Source organism: Oncorhynchus mykiss, chromosome 30 (assembly GCF_057628025.1).
Source record: "Oncorhynchus mykiss isolate SJ-2025 chromosome 30, ASM5762802v1, whole genome shotgun sequence".
NCBI lineage: Eukaryota > Metazoa > Chordata > Actinopteri > Salmoniformes > Salmonidae > Oncorhynchus > Oncorhynchus mykiss.
The window spans coordinates 21399446-21417859 of NC_143051.1; the positions used below are offsets into that span (position 1 = coordinate 21399446).

An 18414-nucleotide genomic window follows, 5' to 3' on the forward strand; every position below is an offset into this window, starting at 1 on the left:
TATGGCTGGCAGCATACCAATCCAAGCCCAACAAGGCCTGATAACAAACCCTGTAGCCCTGACCTACACAGCCCTATATTACTCTAGATAGCTTGTAGATAGCTGGAATGCAGTTTTAACCAATCAGCATTCAGGATTAGACCCACCCATTGTATAAAACCCTATATTACTCTAGGAATGAGGAAACCAGGTTAGAAGACCAGACCAATAATGCAACATACTGTACATAGGCATGCTGCAAACACACATAGCACACATGACGACGCAATCACTAGTCCCTTGGGGAAAGACTGCATGTGCCATGCGCTCAGAAGTGTGAAGTGGAATTCAGCCAAGTGAGTTATCATCTACCACTAATCTAGATTTGGGGACTTTTCACCGTGATTAAGGCCAAACCAAGCCTCTACAGCATGGTGTTAACTTTACACTGAAGTCATTGGCTCTTGATACTACTGAATCACCAGGAAACTACTTCACAGCTTTGCAAGAGAGAGCTGTGAGTTCTGGCTTTTCTAATATGGTATTATGACACAGACTTCAGACCCGAGCACATGTCTCCAATAGAGAAGAAAAGAAGATGGAGTGAAATAACACTTAGCTGGGAAAGCACATGGGTGGTTATTTCAGTGAGTACAGTCCCACAGAGGAATCCAAACAGCACGGCCAGTTTCATAACGGTTCGCCAGCTCTCTTGCCAAGTGCCCTACATTCCCCAGATAGTGTGAAGTAGACAAAAGCATTCCATTCAAGAAGATCTGTGAACCTCATACCATAGTAGGAAGTTGATCTTCCCATAAGCTCCAGACAGTGCCTGTGTTAATGGTGAATGCACAGAATAGAACTATACAGAGGCCAGGTTTCCTTGGCTTGAGATTTAAGAGACAGACAGCCCAATGCCTTCAAGGCAGGGTTTTATGTTAATGCTGACACAGGCCCTGATTGCCAGCGCAATCTCACTTACTCCTTACTTTACAGAGCTCATGGACAGTGCAGTCCATTGATTTATACAATCTAAGCAGCTTTTTAAAAAACATGAATAGGCTAAGTTCTAGAAACATTTATGAATTTTGACTGGGTTGCATGTTAAAACAGGCTGAGGCCAGTCCACCATACAAGGCAGAATTGAACACATATGATGTCAGTGCTTGGACTCACAGGTCACACCCTCAAAGTAGAAAGGTTAAATCCACTCCACTGAATGTCTCGTTTGTTCGTCAGTCCTTGAGTGTAAACAAAATGTATTTCCCAAACAATGCTACAGGCAAGGTCGAATGGGCAGTAGGTTGAGAACGCAGCGAGATATTGAATGCGCCAAAGTATCCTTTAAGCGCTACTAAGTAACCTGAATCGATGCAATTATTTATTACCCGCGATGAAGGTGCAATGGCGTTCACTGTCAACGCATGGTCATTTGATTGCCCCATAATAAATCATTACTCACCCTTCAGAATAAGCATGGGAGAGAGAATTCTTAGATAAGCAGCTGCTATTAATTTCCCTCGATCCAAACGTCACTGCGTTAGTTATTAAGTGTAGCTTTAAATCCCACATAGCCTACGTACAGAGAAAGTAACGGGACCTATATGTATGCCAATGTAGTTCACAATATCCTTGTGTATGACTTGTGGAGACCAAAGACCGAACCAAGAGTAGACCACAGAGTATCATCTCTGCGTTGACAGCCCAAGTCTGCGGTGGGCTGAATGCAATCTACTTATGTAACATTGTTACAACAAAAGATTGATACAACGGTTTAACATTGTAACAATGTAATGTTACAGCGTTCATTGACATAATCAGTCCATCATTTCAACGCTCTGTTTATCTTCAAAGAAACGATGACTTGATGATTGCTATTGTATTCACTCTATGGAACATTGCTTTGTGGTTAAAAACTGTTATGACCTTTTCCAATAAAGTTTATTCTAGAAGTGCCAAAATATTGTTGTTACGCTAGGTTATGGTGACAAACCCAATACATTCATTACACTCTCATCACGGAGAATTTCTGGAGAAGTCATTTCATTGCATTGCATTGAGGCGAGTCACTTACTTTGTACTTCATTTTGAGCGCCTACAGCTCGTCTTCTCTCAGACTCCGGGAAAGTGTAAAAATATCCGCGTCAAAGAGAACACATCTGAATGTTGCAACGAAACGTTTTCTTTGCGATCAAACAGCCATGAAAAGTTGGTAAATGGTAAAGACAATAAAAAGCGAATGTTTCCTTCAATGATTTCCAATCCAGTTGCCCGTATCACTGTGGTTCTGCAATATACTTCTGCTAGCCCGCTGTAGGAGAATGCGTTTACTTACTACATGACTCCCTCTTAGCTCATTTACATAATGCGGATCTCATTGGTCAAATCCGTACTGGTATCCCCCCCCCCCCCCCCCCCCCCCCCCCCACCGAACGTCATAAAATGAATGGTCTGCTAAAATGATAATTTCCATGCCTATTGACTAGAAGCAAGGACCAAAATGTATTATAAATCAAGGTCTAATGAGACTTTGTCTGGTGCAAGGTACAGAAGGCTAATACTATGGCCTACTTAGAAAAGTGTTTAGGATCCTATAGGCACCACATTGAGAGCAGAAATGCAGTTCGACCAGCAGAGCTCACCTTATGCTCCCGAGCTAGGAATTACATTACTCTCTAATCCTTTGATTAAGCGCAATATTTTACACATCTGAAACTTGAAACATCAAGACATGTATATATGCTGCATAAATGAGCAAAGTCTTACTGAGCAAATGGCCTATCAAAGAGTCAAGTGTTATACCTGAGGAAAGCAGCCACTGCCGTGTCATCCACGCCAGGTATTCTTAACACCTCGGGTGTTAACTGGTTCTGATAGGGGGGATGAAACAACAGAATCCATTCATTTTCAATGAGAGAAAAGCTAAGTCGGTGAGAGAACGTTGTGTGATGTGAGCATGTGCGAGGGAGAGTGAACAAGGTGGGAAGTCAATTGAGGAAAGCGGAACTGTATGCAAATATTCCACGACATCGCAGCGCTATTGACCAGTCGAGGTTCACTATAGCTTCCAGCCCCTATAGGATTGGCTGATGGTACCTAACACTACCTCGCATGCTTGCTAGCACCCACAAGAGCGCGAAGCTAGCAAGGCGAGGCGAAATACAAGTGATAATTAATCAAGGCAGTAACAACCCCAACTAAAACAGTTAAATCGAAACCATGGTTAACCATGCAATAAGAATAGTTGCCATCCACCTGCCAGGCCCACACAGTCAGACTGAGCAAAGACACATAAATAATACTCCTTCAACCCCCCCACCCATCAGCACCCCCCAAAACACGGCATGTTGTTCAATGATGATGAAATTAAACAATTAAGCCTACTATGTTCGTTCCACAGCCTCATGAGAGAGGTCAGACCGTTGAAGTGCTCAGGGGACAGGAACACAGCGCTCAAGGGACAGGAACTTGTTTGATTTCATCATCATTGATTTCATCATCACTGAACAACATGAAGTGGCTTTGAAACCAAAGTAGATTTCCAAAATATAGACATGGTAGAGATGGTGAAGGTGAATTTGTGCAAGCAGGACATGAGTGGAGAAAGAGTGAGTGAAGTTGGAGCAAAACATCCCAGAAGGCTGTCTAGGTATTGTGTCCATCAAGTACAGGGTTTCATCATAGAACTAACTTACCCAATATGACACACACACACACACACACACACACACACACACACACACACACACACACACACACACACACACACACACACACACACACACACACACACACACACACACACACACACACACGTATTTGAGTATCAGCCAGAAGAGCATTTAGGCCTACCAGTTTTGAGGATTATGTGATGGAGGGAGGCAAAGGAAGTAGTAAAGTATGATGCTTTTATCAAGATCAAGCTCCAACAGAGTTTCAGTTTCTATAATGATAGATTGTTATTCAACAATTTAATAAACATACGTTTCTGAACTATTTATAAATTATCCATGTCAAAAAAGTGTTAGGCTTAGTTGTTTATCAGGAGCTTCTACTTTTTGTCTCGACATTGAGTGGACTTTAACCCATAATATTCACGATAACTTATCTTTTTTCCCCTGATAGACCCACACATGGACCTTGATCATGCTGTTTTGTTGTTTTATCGCCCAGTAAGTTCAACCACCCAACAGCATCTGCAAAGAAAACTCTAAATCAGCCCCCCAAAACAAATGTTCTGCCTAACCACCTACTTTTCTCAAGATGTAATGGTAAATGTATTCTTCAATTATAGACATAAGATGATGAGTTATTGTGCTTATAACGGAGTAATCAACAAAACACAACCTAAACAACTTTAAATCAAGTGGACTTACCCAGTCGTTGTGTGTGCAGTGTAGTAGTGTGACAACGCAGATGAGACTTAAGATGTGGCTTAGAGCATGGGGTTCATACAAACAGTAAGAAAAGAGAGGTGAGAAACAACGCCCTAGTGAGCATCTATCTGAGCTGAGAGAGAGCTTGGCAGGAAGGCCTTTGTTTCAACACCCTGTGTCATCCCAAACATGTAGTTAGACACACCACACTGTACTAAGAACTAAGAACAGATATAGCCCTTGGTTTACTCCAGACCTGACTGCCCTCGATCAGCACAAAAACATCCTGTGGTGTACTGCACTGGCAACGAATAGTTCCTGTGATATGCAACTTTTCAGGGAAGTCAGGAACCAATACATACAGTCAGTTAGGAAAGCAAAGGCTAGCTTTTTCAAACAGAAATGTGCATACAGTAGCTCTGACTCCAAAAGGTTCTGGGACAATGTAAAGTACATGGAGAATAAGAGCATCTCCTCCCAGCTGCCCACTGCACCCAGGCTAGGAAACACTGTCACCACCGATAAATCCACAATAATTGAGAATTTCAATAAGCATTTCTCTACGGCTAGCCATGCTTTCCTCCTGGCTACCCCAACCCCAGCCAACAGCTATGCACCCCCCACAGCAACTTGCCCAAGCCTCCCCAGCTTCTCCTTCACCCAAATCCAGACAGCAGATGTTCTGAAAGAGCTGCAAAACCTGGAACAGTGCAAATCAGCTGGGCTAGACAATCTGTACCCTCTCTTTCTAAAATTATCGGCCACCATTGTTGCAACCCCTATTACTAGTCTATTCAACCTCTCTTTCGTTTCATCAGAGATTCCTAAAGATTGGAAAGCTGCCGCGATTACAGACCTATATCCATCCTGCCCTGCCTTTCTAAAGTCTTTGAAAGCAAAGTTAACAAACAGATCACTGACCATTTCGAATCCCACCGTACCTTCTCCGCTGTGCAATCTGGTTTTCATAGCTGGTCTCGGATGCACCTCAGCCACGTTCAAGGTACTAAACAATATCATAACCACCATCGATAAGGCTTTCGTCTCCATATTCTTATCGGCAGACTCAATAGCCTTGGTTTCTCAAATGACTGTCTCGCCTGTTTAACCAACTACTTCTCAGATAGAGTTCAGTGTGTCAAATCTGAGGGCCTGTTGTCCGGACCTCTGGCAGTCTCTATGGGGCTACCACAGGGTTCAATTCTCGGGCCGACTCTTTTCTCTGTATATATCAATGCTGTCGCTCTTGCAGCGGGTGATTCCTTGATCCACCTCTACGCAGACGACACCATTCTGTATACATCTGGTCCTTCTTTGGACACTGTGTTAACAAACCTCCAAACAAGCTTCAATGCCATAAAACACTCCTTCCGTGGCCTCCAACTGCTCTTAAACGCTAGTAAAACTAAATGCATGCTCTTCAACCGATCGCTGACCACACCCTCCTGCCTGAGTAGCATCCCTACTCTGGACTGTTCTGACTCAGAATATGTGGACAACTACAAATACCTAGGTGTCTGGCTAGACTGTAAACTCTCCTTCCAGACTCACATTAAGTATCTCCATTCCAAAATTACATCTCGAATCGGCTTCCTATTTCACAACAAAGCCTCCTTCACTCATGCTGCCAAACATACCCTCATAAAACTGACTATCCTACCAATCCTCGACTTCGGCGGTCATTTACAAAATAGCCTCCAACACTCTACTCAGCAAACTGGATGCAGTCTATCACAGTTCCCTCCGTTTTGTCACCAAAGCCCCATATACCACCCACCACTGCGACCTGTATGCTCTCGTCGGCTGGCCTTCGCTACATATTCGTCGCCAGACCCACTGGCTCCAGGTCATCTATAAGTCTTTGCTAGGTAAAGCTCCGCCTTATCTCAGCTCACTGGTCATCATAACAACACCCACCCGTAGCACACGCTCCAGCAGGTATATCTCACTGGTCATCCCCAAAGCCAACACCTTCTTTGAACGCCTTTCCTTCCAGTTCTCTGCTGCCAATGACTGGAACGAATTGCAAAAATCACTGAAGTTGGAGACTGATATCTCCTTCACTAACTTTAAACATCAGCTATCTGAGCAGCTTACCGATCGCTGCAGCTGTACATAGCCCATCTGTAAATAGCCCACCCAACTACCGACCTCATCATTTTTATTTACTTTTTTGCACTTTTGCACACGAGCAGTTCTACTTGCACATCATCATCTGCACATCTATCACTTCCGTGTTCATTTGTTACATTTTAGTTACTTTGCTACTATGGCCTATTTGTTGCCTTACCTCCTTACTCCATTTGCACACACTGCATATATATTTTTCTATTGTGTTATTGACTGTACTTTTGTTTATCCTATGTGTAACTCTGTGTTGTTTTTTGTCGCACTGCTTTGCTTTATCTTGGCCAGGTCGTAGTTGTAAATGAGAACTTGTTCACAACTAGCCTACCTGGTTAAATAAAGGTGAAATAAATAAATAATAAATAAAAAAGTACAGCAGCCTCATAGAAAAGCAGAAGAAGGTACAGATGTCATTTTAACGTCTAGTTTTGATCTACATTTGGTTTAGTTGTCAACTAACATAAATTCAACGTGAAATCCAAAAAGCCATCATGTTATTGGTTTTTAGTTAAAAGTTAGGTGAAAAAAATGACAAAATTCCCTCACGTTGACTTTTCAGTTTTCCACATTGATTTAATGTCAAATATTATTGTTTTGTTAAAATGACGTTGAAACAACGTTCTTTCAACCAGTTTTTGCCCAGTGGTTCCATATCTGAAGATATCTGGGGATCTATGCTGCAGGTGTCATATCTCTAACACTTTTCATAGCCTCAGGCTGACTAGTTTGTCTCTGTGGTGGTTTCCATTGTCTATATATCTGCAGTCACCATGTGACTGGAAAGAGGGAGAAAACACCTGTAATTAACCACTTTTCATGTGTTCGTTCTCAAATGGTATCTTTCTAATTACTGTCAGCTCATTTGTCACAATCACAGAATCACAGGGCCTCGAATAACTCTCATTGTCTGTGCTGCACAGTCATATCCTCCATTATAATACTTCTTATGGAAACACTCAAAACAATCACTTGTGTTGCGTGCACCATGCCCAGCTGGAGACCATTCTTTGGTCAGAAAAGCCTTCTCTCTCTGTACAGAATAATAGCGTGTGGTTGTCGAGAATATGCACCTGTTTCCTATGACAAACACAGCCCTCATTTCCCTCTGTTTATAAGTCACAACATTGAGAAAAACAGCCTGAAACACACTAAAGGTTTGTTTATTCCTTTTTGCACGACCTTCAGCTTGATTGAATGAGGTGTCAGATACTGCCAAGCAGCAGTGCACCTCAACAGTATGTGTCAGTTTATGCAATAATGTATTCGTTTTTTATACTATTTGTAGATAAGATGGAACTGATAAGGATCCAGAAAGCCACGAGCATGGAGGTCCTGCATTGCATTATGTGCTAGATTGTGTATCCAACCAAAATCCTCTGTTTGAAGTGTCTGCAGACAAACCAAACAATCAATGGCCAGAGAAAGATTAGTTTTAGCATTCAGGCTCACAGCATTCCTTCGCTACCACACGTCCCAATGACAACAAGTCACCACAGCCGTAGCATGTTGTTCTAGTTCTACTGTAGTGTGGTGGCAGAAGAGTCAATGTAATCTTCTTATAGACACACAGCTCCCAGATCTGTTTTGTCTTGCCAACTTCCTTGCTCTATCATCATGCCAAACAATGTCAACAGTGGAGTTTGGCAAAACAGCACAAACCAATCTGGGCATACAGTATCAATGGTATTGCACTACTGTTTTTCAGCACGGACTGAAAATAGCCCTACAAATAGCCTGACATGAAAAATGAGCAGTCACCTTTTCATCTTGTGTCTGGTTATGGGTTATGTGAAGTTTGGGTTGCATAAGAGCCCTGTAGAGTTGACCTTAGTATAACAGGGCCAGATGGGTCATACATCTTCCATACATGTTCCATAAGAAATTCACAAGGTCAAAGCAAACTAAAACTGGGGCTTATTCACTAATAAGCAAACGGGCAGAAATGAGGAGGGACTAACCTGAACTTGTCCAATAAGAAACACTTGTTTTTGCTAAATGTTTTGCTACAATATGCACTAATGAATACACCCCTGGACTGACGGAGGCAGGGTCTCCAGGCAGTGTACCCTGACAACAGCCTCTCTGTGCTGGATAGAAGAGGGTAGAGGTGGTCCTTCGCGGATTACAGGCCTCCCTGTGAATAAGGAGCTACAGCACTCTCCCCAAACCACCTCAAGCAGATTTATAGGTCTCCTTCCCTACCCTACCCTACCCTGGCTGCCTCCCACCTCGTCCAACAAGGCCCAGACAGGTGTTGCATCCCAAATGGTACCCTATTCCCTATATGGTGCACTACTCCAACATTGCTCATCCTAATATGTATATACTCCTTAATTCCATTCTTTAACTTTCATATTTGTGTGAATTGTTAGATATTACTGCACTGTTGGAGCTAGAAACACAAGCATTTAGCTACGCCCGCATTAACATCTGCTAAACTGTGTATGTGACCAATAACATTTGATTTGATTTGACTTGCTCCGGACAGAAGTTGTGCACTATATAGGGAATAGAGTGCCATTTGGGACTCAGATAGGGTGAGGCCCCCTGCTCGACCCCCCGCTTGTCTTCACTGTCTCTTCTCTTTGTGGGCTGTGACCCCTAGTGACCTCGTGGCCTGGCAGCAGTGTGATGGAATGCACGGCCCGCTAAGGCAAGGGCGTCTGAATAAGGAGTTATGAGCCTGCCTGGCACATACTGTTCCTTGCTAGGAGCCATTTTGAATTGACACTGAATATATCTTCTCCCCATGTGATTAGATGTGCACAAACAGGACCCCCAGCTGAGTTAAAGAGGTTTCTCTAGAGAACATTTGAGGGATCATGGGCTGCATTCCAAATGGGAGCCTGGTCAAAAGTAGTGCACTAAATGGGAAATCTAGACATCTTGGTCTAGCTGTGTGTACCTGAGACAGAGGAGAGCTGAAAACGTGCCGGTCTGGGACTAGCCTGGTCCTCCCTCCTCAACCCTCAAAGCTATTTACTTTTCTTGGGGTTGTAGAATCTGGGTGTTTTTGTGGCAAATCCACTGCTCTGCTGTCTTCTTTGAAACTGCAGTGCAGAAATCCCTCCTCTTTGTTCTTTATTTTCTGGCTTATTCTGAAGTCAGTTGGGATAAATGACAAAAACACTGCATGGGTTGTTCTTGAATAATGATCCTATATTGTCTTAAAACGCTTCTGGTTCATTACGTTTCCAAGTAGCGATGCAATTGAAAGCACTTTCTTTTCATGCACAAATGTGATATATCCTTGTGATTAATTATATAGTTATTCGATGTCGCCATGCACAATGACAAAGTATCTTGGATTTATGGAATGGAATTTTCTCAGCATCATTAGTTGAATTACTTGTATATCAGAGTGAATAGTAATGGCCCCAAGATTAGACCCTGTGGCGCACCAGGAACTGTCAGTTGACTCCCATTTTACTAGCCCAGCCAATGTGAAGGTTTCATTTAGGTTGATTGTCACAGCTATAACTCAAGGAGCTGAATAGATCTCCTTGTCCCAGGCTAACGGCTCCTCTTTATTTGAGCTTTCAGACTGAGGTGGTTCAAATGATACACAACCACCCAAAACAAGGTCATAAAATCCAGTCTGAGAGTTGGATTACGCTTGATTAAGTAAACATTCAGAGTATTTTCAAATTATGCTCTATAGCTGCATGACCCCAAGGTGAGCTTTTATGGCATTTTATGGTGTTTCAATTCAGGTCTAACCTTCTATCCTGTTTGTTTCTTATTTCTTACCCAGTCTCTCATTGTACATTATTATGACACAGCTTCCCATGTGAATAATTTGTTTCTGTATAACTCTCCATTTCTAGTACGGAGCCAACTGTTCATCATCTTGGCACCAGCCACAGCCAGCCACTGCAGAACCATACTTCAGTGTCAACTAGAGTTTTACAATTTCAAGTCTTCACATCTCATACATTTGGAATAGGTATAGGAGTAAGGATTCCATTGCGCTCTAGCAGGAAAAGCTAGGTATCTACTTCTGAACAAATCCTTGATCATGCAAGTGCATCAGGATAACATACCCCACCTTGAAAGTGTTATCAAGGCCCTACATCTCAGGCAATCATTCAGTCCATTGAACAGAACAGCAAGTCCATACCACCGCTCAATTTATCTACCCAATCACCTCAATACATTTCACAAACACTACGTCTGCGTCTCAAATGGCACTCTATGCCCTACAGTGCACGCATAGGGCTGTGGTCAAAAGTAGTGCACTATATAGGGAATAGGGTGCCATTTGGGACACCCACAAGGTGCCTCGGGATATTAAGGTAGGGGGGTGTTGGGGTAGCAGGGGTTCAGTTATACAGCCCAGTGAGTGATGAGAGCCGATAACGTGTTGACACTTACATTTCCAAGCGCGAGACACCCCATCTGTTTGGGAGCACGATAAGACCCTCCGTTGGCACGGTGACAGACTGTGTGATGGTGATGCGAAGGACCCCCTCCCTCTGTGTGTGATGAGGTTGGGGGGCAGTGGGGAGGAGGCGGAGGGATCTGTGAGTGCTGCGTGCAGCTTTTAATCAGGCCACTAATCCCACAGGGTTTTAAAGCAGCCCCATTGTTAGAGTGAGGGTGTGAGTGAAATGAGACGGTTTAAGGTGATCTTGAGACGATGAAGGGGGGTTGTGTTTGTCTGTCTGGGAGGTCATAATTGTGGGTCTACAAGGGTGTATATGGATATGAGTGTTATCAATTTCATCCAATTATCATTTGCAATGCGTTTCTTAAAGGCCCAGTACATTCAGAAACGTGAATTTCCTGTGTTGTGTACGTATACAGTATTTCCACACTGAGGTAGGAATAATGCTGTGAAATTGTGAAAATGATGATCATGCCCTTTTAGTGTAAGAGCTGTTAGTGTAAGAGTCTGTTTTGGTGGGATGGAGTTGTGGCCTACCTGGTGACATGGTAAACATGTTACTAGACCAATAAGAAAGAGAGTTCCAAACCTCTCTGCTCTTCTTCTCTCCACTCTGTCCCAGACAGTCCTAGCTAAATTCTTTCTTGAGAAATTGCTCTTTAATAAGAAGCTATTTTTGTTTATTTTTTTACCCTTTTAGTTGAAAACAATCACAGTAAGGTACTTAAATGTTATCCCGAAATGATTTGATATTGAGACAGAAAAAGGGATGCATTGTACTGTTTAATTAGCTTGCGAAGGAAGTCTGCTCAGTCTCATCCACTTTACCACTTATCTGTCATTCCCACTTCTAAGTATGCAGATTTCTTCCTCTTTCCTTCTTTTTGTCCGTCCATGTCCGCCGATGAATTCTCCCTGTATATATTCTACAGGCAGATCCAGTGCATGTGGACAGCTACTTTCAGTCAGGGCCAAAGCTATGAAACAATGCCTTGAGAGGAAAACATAGTGGTTGTGGCTGGCCTCTCCTGGTTATTTAGGGACAGTATCCATCCACCCTTTTTTTGTGGCCAGTGGTGGAAGGGGCGGTGCGGGTGGGACTTCTAGAGGCGATAAACTAAGCATCTCCCCAATAGACTCTGGATAGTGTAGACACAGAGAGGAGATGATGCCCCTGGCCTTCAAAACACACAGGCAGACACATATGCACACACAAATGCATGCATGCAAACAGGCACACACACATACATGCACACACGCACACACACAGTAAATCGAACCCTAACCTCTCCCGGGTCCAGTCCTGCAGTTGCCAATTTTCTTTGGAGACAAACAGCCTTCAGCCAAGTGACCTACTTAAGGGTCTTACTACACCACTACATGCTAACCTTTTCTCCTTCTCCCTTTATTCAGCCAATCCTCCTCTATATGTCCATAGCTTCACCAGCCTCAGGCTATACCTTTATACAGTACGTGTTAGACCCAGGCATGTTTTGTTAGATTAATCTTACCAAAACATGAGGAAGAACAAAAGAGGCATGTACAAAGACAAAATATCTGGAAGTACGCAAGGAAAACCAGCAAAAAGCAAAGCAGTGATACCATACAAACCATCTGTGCTGCTAGGCTAATTGTGCAGTCTCTGGTATGAGTGGCAGTCTGGTTGGTTGGTGGAAACAGGGCTCTGGGTTCCTGCATACTCTGGTACTCTCTACTCCTGCATACCGCTCTGTGCTCACAGAAAAAAAAAACACCACTCCAAATTCGCTCCATTCATTAAAATCACAATTTAACCAACACCCATCTATTTTTTGTGTCTCCCTGGTATTTTAATAAACATGAAAAGGTGAATGTAAGAAGCACTCATCATTTCAAATAGGCTACATGTCATATTAAACCGCATCTAAATACTCTAAATAGGTCAGGAGCCAGACAGGGAGCCTAAGAAGGAACGGAAATGAATTATTTAGGCAATATTATTTAAATGATTTCAAGGCTAAATCCTACAAAGAAATACATTGTGAAGCATTTGCCAGTTCAACACAATAGGCTGATATGGACATAAAGTGCTCAGCAAAACAACAATTTGTTGTATTAAATTATTATAGTCTATAAATTATGCAAATAGAATTAAATACGAATTAAACAAAAAATGACTTATTAGTGCCTTTGAATACATTTTAAGAATTATTTTTTAGAAATAGGAGTTTGGACAATCTGTGGCTCAAAGCTCATGCGATGTTGCCTGGAGAGCAGGCCAGCAGCAGAGAGATATTCTCCGAGCTTGCAGAGCCATGGGATGCTAAACACCCTTTTGGCCACTTTTGTCAGGCTGGGCAGAGATGCAGTTTTTTTTCTATAGGCAAAATAACCCAATCAAAACAGAAAGCTCCTTGAAAGTGGAAATATGCCAGTCCTATTGGGCCAAAAACAATGACGGACTATTGTATAGATAATAGTACAAAAATGAAGAAAACTTTTAAGAGATCAGATTTTTTGTTTATAAATACTTTGCTACAATGATACACTTAGTTATCTACCCACTTCGTTCCTTTCTTTTAGCATGTGCACTTAATAAGTACACCATCAAGCTTTCGGGTAATGTGTCTTTTCAAATTCCAAAAGGATTCTTTAGTTGTGGACACTACATCACCACACTCCCTCTCTTGCTCTTGGTCATCATCTTTGTAAGTCACCTTGATTTAGCACCTGTGTGTTTTATCGGTTTCTTTATGAAAATATGTAGTAAACTCCATGACAGTAACTTAAGCAAGGGGCTATAGCAGCACCCAAGTAGACTACAATTGTATGCTGGGCCGTGCATGCCCTGAGCTCATGAAGTGAGCTCTACTGGAGTGAAATTGGAGCGGGCGAGAAGGCCGACGCGCGAGCCTTTGGGAATCTCGAAATGCGCTCCAGTCAAATTGGGCACCATCCGCTCACATGTTTTGATTGGAATGGGTGTGTAGTCTGGGGAAGTTCTTCATCAACTGATTGGGTGTAGTCTGACTCTCTAGAAGACTAGGGATGTGTCCCAAATGGCACCCTTTTCCTGGGCCGTGGTCCAACGTACTATATAGGGAATAGGGTGCCATTTGGGCCGAAGGCCAGGATGACTATTGCTCAAGACCGTGTCTGTGAAACCATTGCTGTGAAACCATCGCTGTGAAACCCTCGCCGTGAAACCATTGTCTTTTATGTTGTCGCTGTTGTTGTTATGAGCCTTCCCCGGTTGGGCCCTGTGTGGTTTAGTACAACCCTGTTGTTTGCGTCCCTGTTTACTGGTGTGGTGTATTTTGATGAGATGGTGGTGAGAGGAACATCTCTGTCTGGGATTACTGAGGCAGTGTTCTATCGATGTGCTAAAAAAAACTGGTGACATCAACCTTTCCAGTTGTGGGAGTATACTATTTCCCTCTCTTTATCTCTCTCTTTCACTCACTCACATGCATACACACACACACACACACACACACACACACACACACACACACACACACACACACACACACACACACACACACACACACACACACACACACACACACACACACACACACACCTATGCACATTTGTTTTACTATCCTTGTGAGAACCAAACAATTGATTGTCATTCAAAATCCTATTTTCCCTTAACCTTTATTTAACTAGGCAAGACAGTTAAGAACAAATTCATATTTTTCAATGACAGCCTACCCTGGCCGAACACTCTCCTAACCCGGACGATGCCGGGCCAATTGTGCACCGCCCTATGGGACTTCCGATCACAGCCGGTTGTGACACAGCCCGGGATCGAACCAGGGCCTGTAGTGACACACTGAGCACTGAGATGCAGTGCCTTCGACCACTGCACCACTCACCACTCAGGAGCCTAAACCTAACCATAAACTCTAAGCCTAATTATTAATCTAAGCCTAATTCTAACTCTAACCCTAAACCTAACACGGAACTCAAACCCGCTGCGCGCGTGCGCCATCGTGTGCTATCGTGCATAAATCTATTTTGTCCCCCTACACCAAACGCGATCACGACACGCAGGTTAAAATATCAAAACGAACTCTAAACAAAGGACATTATTTTGGGGACAGGTCGAAAAGCATTAAACATGTATGGCAATTTAGCTAGTTAGCTTGCACTTGCTAGCTAATTTGTCCTATTTAGCTAGCTTGCTGTTGCTAGCTAATTTGTCCTGGGATATAAACATTGAGTTGTTATTTTACCTGAAACGCACAAGGTCCTCTACTCTGACAATTAATCCACACATAAAATGGCCAACTGAATCGTTTCAAGTCATCTCTCCTCCTTCCAGGCTTTTTCATCTTTGAACTTATATGGTGATTGGCATCTATACTTTCATAGTATTACCACGACAACCGGCAAAACAGTTCGTCTTTCAATCATCCACGTGGGTATAACCAATGAGGAGATGGCACGTGGGTACCTGCTTCTATAAACCAATGAGGAGATGGGAGAGGCAGGACTTGCAGAGCGATCTGCGTCAGAAGACGCTCGTTGGTGCGCGCGAGCACTGTGGGCGAAATGTCCCCAATTAGTCTTTGTTTTACTATTCTGTGAGGACTTCAGGTCCCCAACAGGATAGTCAAACTAAAATCAAACACACACACACACAGCCGGTCTAATAATTTAGTTACTTCTCCCTGCCATCCGGAGTGGTTTCGCCTCGCTGCCAATCCAATCCACTCAAAGTCAATCACTGCAGAGACAAAGCTTCCCTGGTACATCATCTTTCCCTCTCTCTCTCTCTCTCTCTCTCTCTCTCTCTCTCTCTCTCTCTCTCTCTCTCTCTCTCTCTCTCTCTCTCTCTCTCTTTCTCTCTTTCTCTTACCCCTGAATGTCAACCAACCTTATCATAGTTAGGGTTGGTACCATTCTGTGCATAGCAACGTTTAAACCCCATTCAATCATAACATTGACTTGGTTTCTGTTTGTTCTGTTATTTTCCAAAACCGAGGTGGAATTAGGACACTTTGATACAGAGGCATGGAAGCTGATACAACCTAATTTAAAAACATGGAAAAGTAAATAGCATTGCTTCTGATTGCTGGAATCAATATGAGATAAAGCAACAACAACAGAGAGGGGTTTGAAACGTTCCCTCCCTGACAACAACATTACATGTAGATATGATTACAGTTCTCTGGGAACTATGTTATAGACATACGAAATGACAGTTCAGAAGTACAGTACAGTTAAAACCATTTTTGTGAGAAGGTTGATTTTCTGGATATCTCATGGGAATTCTTCCTCTGCTCTGTGTTCGCTAGCTACAAACTTCAGTCTGAGACTGCCATCGTTGATGTCTTTTGTGGTGACATTAAAATGAGGGGTGTTGTCTAAAACATTCATCAGCAACTAGATAATCTCTAACCAATCAGAGTATCAAAGCCAATGACGAATTTTCTAAACGCAGCTTTATCCACATGTCTTCTGGCTCTGGCCTAACTCATCAGCTTATGGGACCGATCAGAACGGTTAGAATTTGTTTGGGTTCTAGAAATCCTCGTGAAGGTACTCAGATCCACACTCATTGCGTAGCATAGTGTTTGACCAGAGCAGGGAGTTTGCGTAGCCATTTGGGACACAAGCCTTCAATTACAATCTTAATCCCCAACGAGTTGCTGTACACTGACATCACAACTTTCCAGACAGATGCTCTGGAGTAGAGAGAGTGTTCCAAGTAACAAAATCTATTAAACAGACAAAACTTTATAGCAGACAAAAAAAACATGAGGAATGGAATTCATATTATTTCAGGCTTAGTGCCAATGGTTTGTTTTTGCTTTTGAGTATATCTGTGCACAGGAACTGCATGATGTTTATGTTTGTATGCTTCTGGTCATAGAATGGGATCAACCTTGATGCTTATGTTTGTATGCTTCTGGTCATAGAATGGGATCAACCTTGATGTTAATGTTTGTATGCTTCTGGTCATAGAATGGGATCAACCTTGATGTTTATGTTTGTATGCTTCTGGTCATAGAATGGGATCAACCTTGATGTTTATGTTTGTATGCTTCTGGTCATAGAATGGGATCAACCTTGATGCTTATGTTTGTATGCTTCTGGCCATAGAATGGGATCAACCTTGATGTTTATGTTTGTATGTTTCTGGCCATAGAATGGGATCAACCTTGATGTTAATGTTTGTATGCTTCTGGCCATAGAATGGGATCAACCTTGATGTTTATGTTTGTATGCTTCTGGCCATAGAATGGGATCAACCTTGATGTTTATGTTTGTATGTTTCTGGCCATAGAATGGGATCAACCTTGATGTTAATGTTTGTATGCTTCTGGCCATAGAATGGGATCAACCTTGATGTTAATGTTTGTATGTTTCTGGCCATAGAATGGGATCAACCTTGAGTTTTTCCTTTCAGAAAACATGTCTGTCATCAGAAATCACTTTGTATGACCACGGACAAAAACCCAGAGCTGTGACTTAGTTTTCTGGAAGCAATGCTTAATACTTATTCATATCAAATATACGTAATTGAAATTCAGAAAAACATCATACCGACATCATTACATTGACTTTATATTTCTCTTCATACTGTATGATCCATTATGAAGATCCATTGCTGTGTGTTATGATAAACCTCAGCATAGTCTAATGAAGAAATCACAGTATCCAAAGTCGGTCTTAAAGTAGGATCATCGGATCCTAGATCAGCATTCCTACTCTGAAAGCTTTGTGAATATGGGCCCTGATCTGTTTCAACCCAGCATAACCCAGTAGCGGAAACATCATTATTCTCTGTGACTGGCTGACTGCATCGCTTCATCAACTAACTTGAGGAGAGGTCATTAAATTGTAGAGCGCCCTGACTTCTCCCCAGTCAGCAAAAAATATGGAATCCTCATAAAACGCTACTGAACGCTGGCTTAACCAATTCCACAAAGAACTGAGGGTTGCTCCCTACATGGATAGCTATGTTATAGGCTGTATCCCAAATAAAACTGTGTTTCCTATTGGCCCTGGTCAAAAGTAGTGCACTATATAGTAAATAGTGTGCCATTTGGGACGTAGACCTTGAACTTGTTGTTTCCAGCCCGAGGGGGCATATTTTTCATAGAAGTGGAATGAAAACAGGGTACGGTACCAGCTGTAAAAATCCTGAGCTGTGTCTGTCAGACAAACACACGCACACATCCCCCCACACATTCCCCCACACATCCCCCCACACATTCCCCCTCAAGTCCGTACTCAGACTCCGACCAGACTTCCTCTACACATTCTACACAAATGCCTGGGGGACTACAACATAGCCATGCTGCAGTATAAGTCATACTTTTATTTTGGATGCATTTTAGGAATGCCTCAATGATAAGAGCCTTTAGGGTAAACTAGGGTAATCTCTGGAGGTTCTTTAGATTTGTAGATTCAAAGAGAGCCCCAAGCCAATCTCTAGTTTATTTTATTACATAATCACATTTGTGAACATTTCACTCACAGTCATTCAGTCTGCAAATTACCCCTTATGTTTGATGTTACACAAAAACCTCTGAAACCTTTGATTTTCAG

The 18414-nt window shown here is 42.6% G+C and overlaps 1 protein-coding gene across 2 annotated transcripts in view; it reads right to left on the bottom strand.

The window, feature by feature from the left end:
• Positions 1–4499, bottom strand: part of nedd9 (neural precursor cell expressed, developmentally down-regulated 9) — a 47249-nt gene extending 42750 nt beyond the window's left edge. Inside the window, exon 1 of one of the 2 annotated variants that reach the window (XM_036971245.2) lies at positions 4356–4499. Coding sequence is in view for 1 of the 2 variants with exons in the window: in XM_021560092.3 (XP_021415767.1) it covers positions 2054–2065 (12 nt within the window). In the remaining variant the exon portion in view is untranslated. Of the gene's footprint in view, positions 1–2053; positions 2340–4355 lie in introns of those variants that run through there. The other variant, XM_021560092.3, reaches the window with a different exon arrangement.
• Between the last annotated feature and the right edge of the window lie 13915 nt (positions 4500–18414).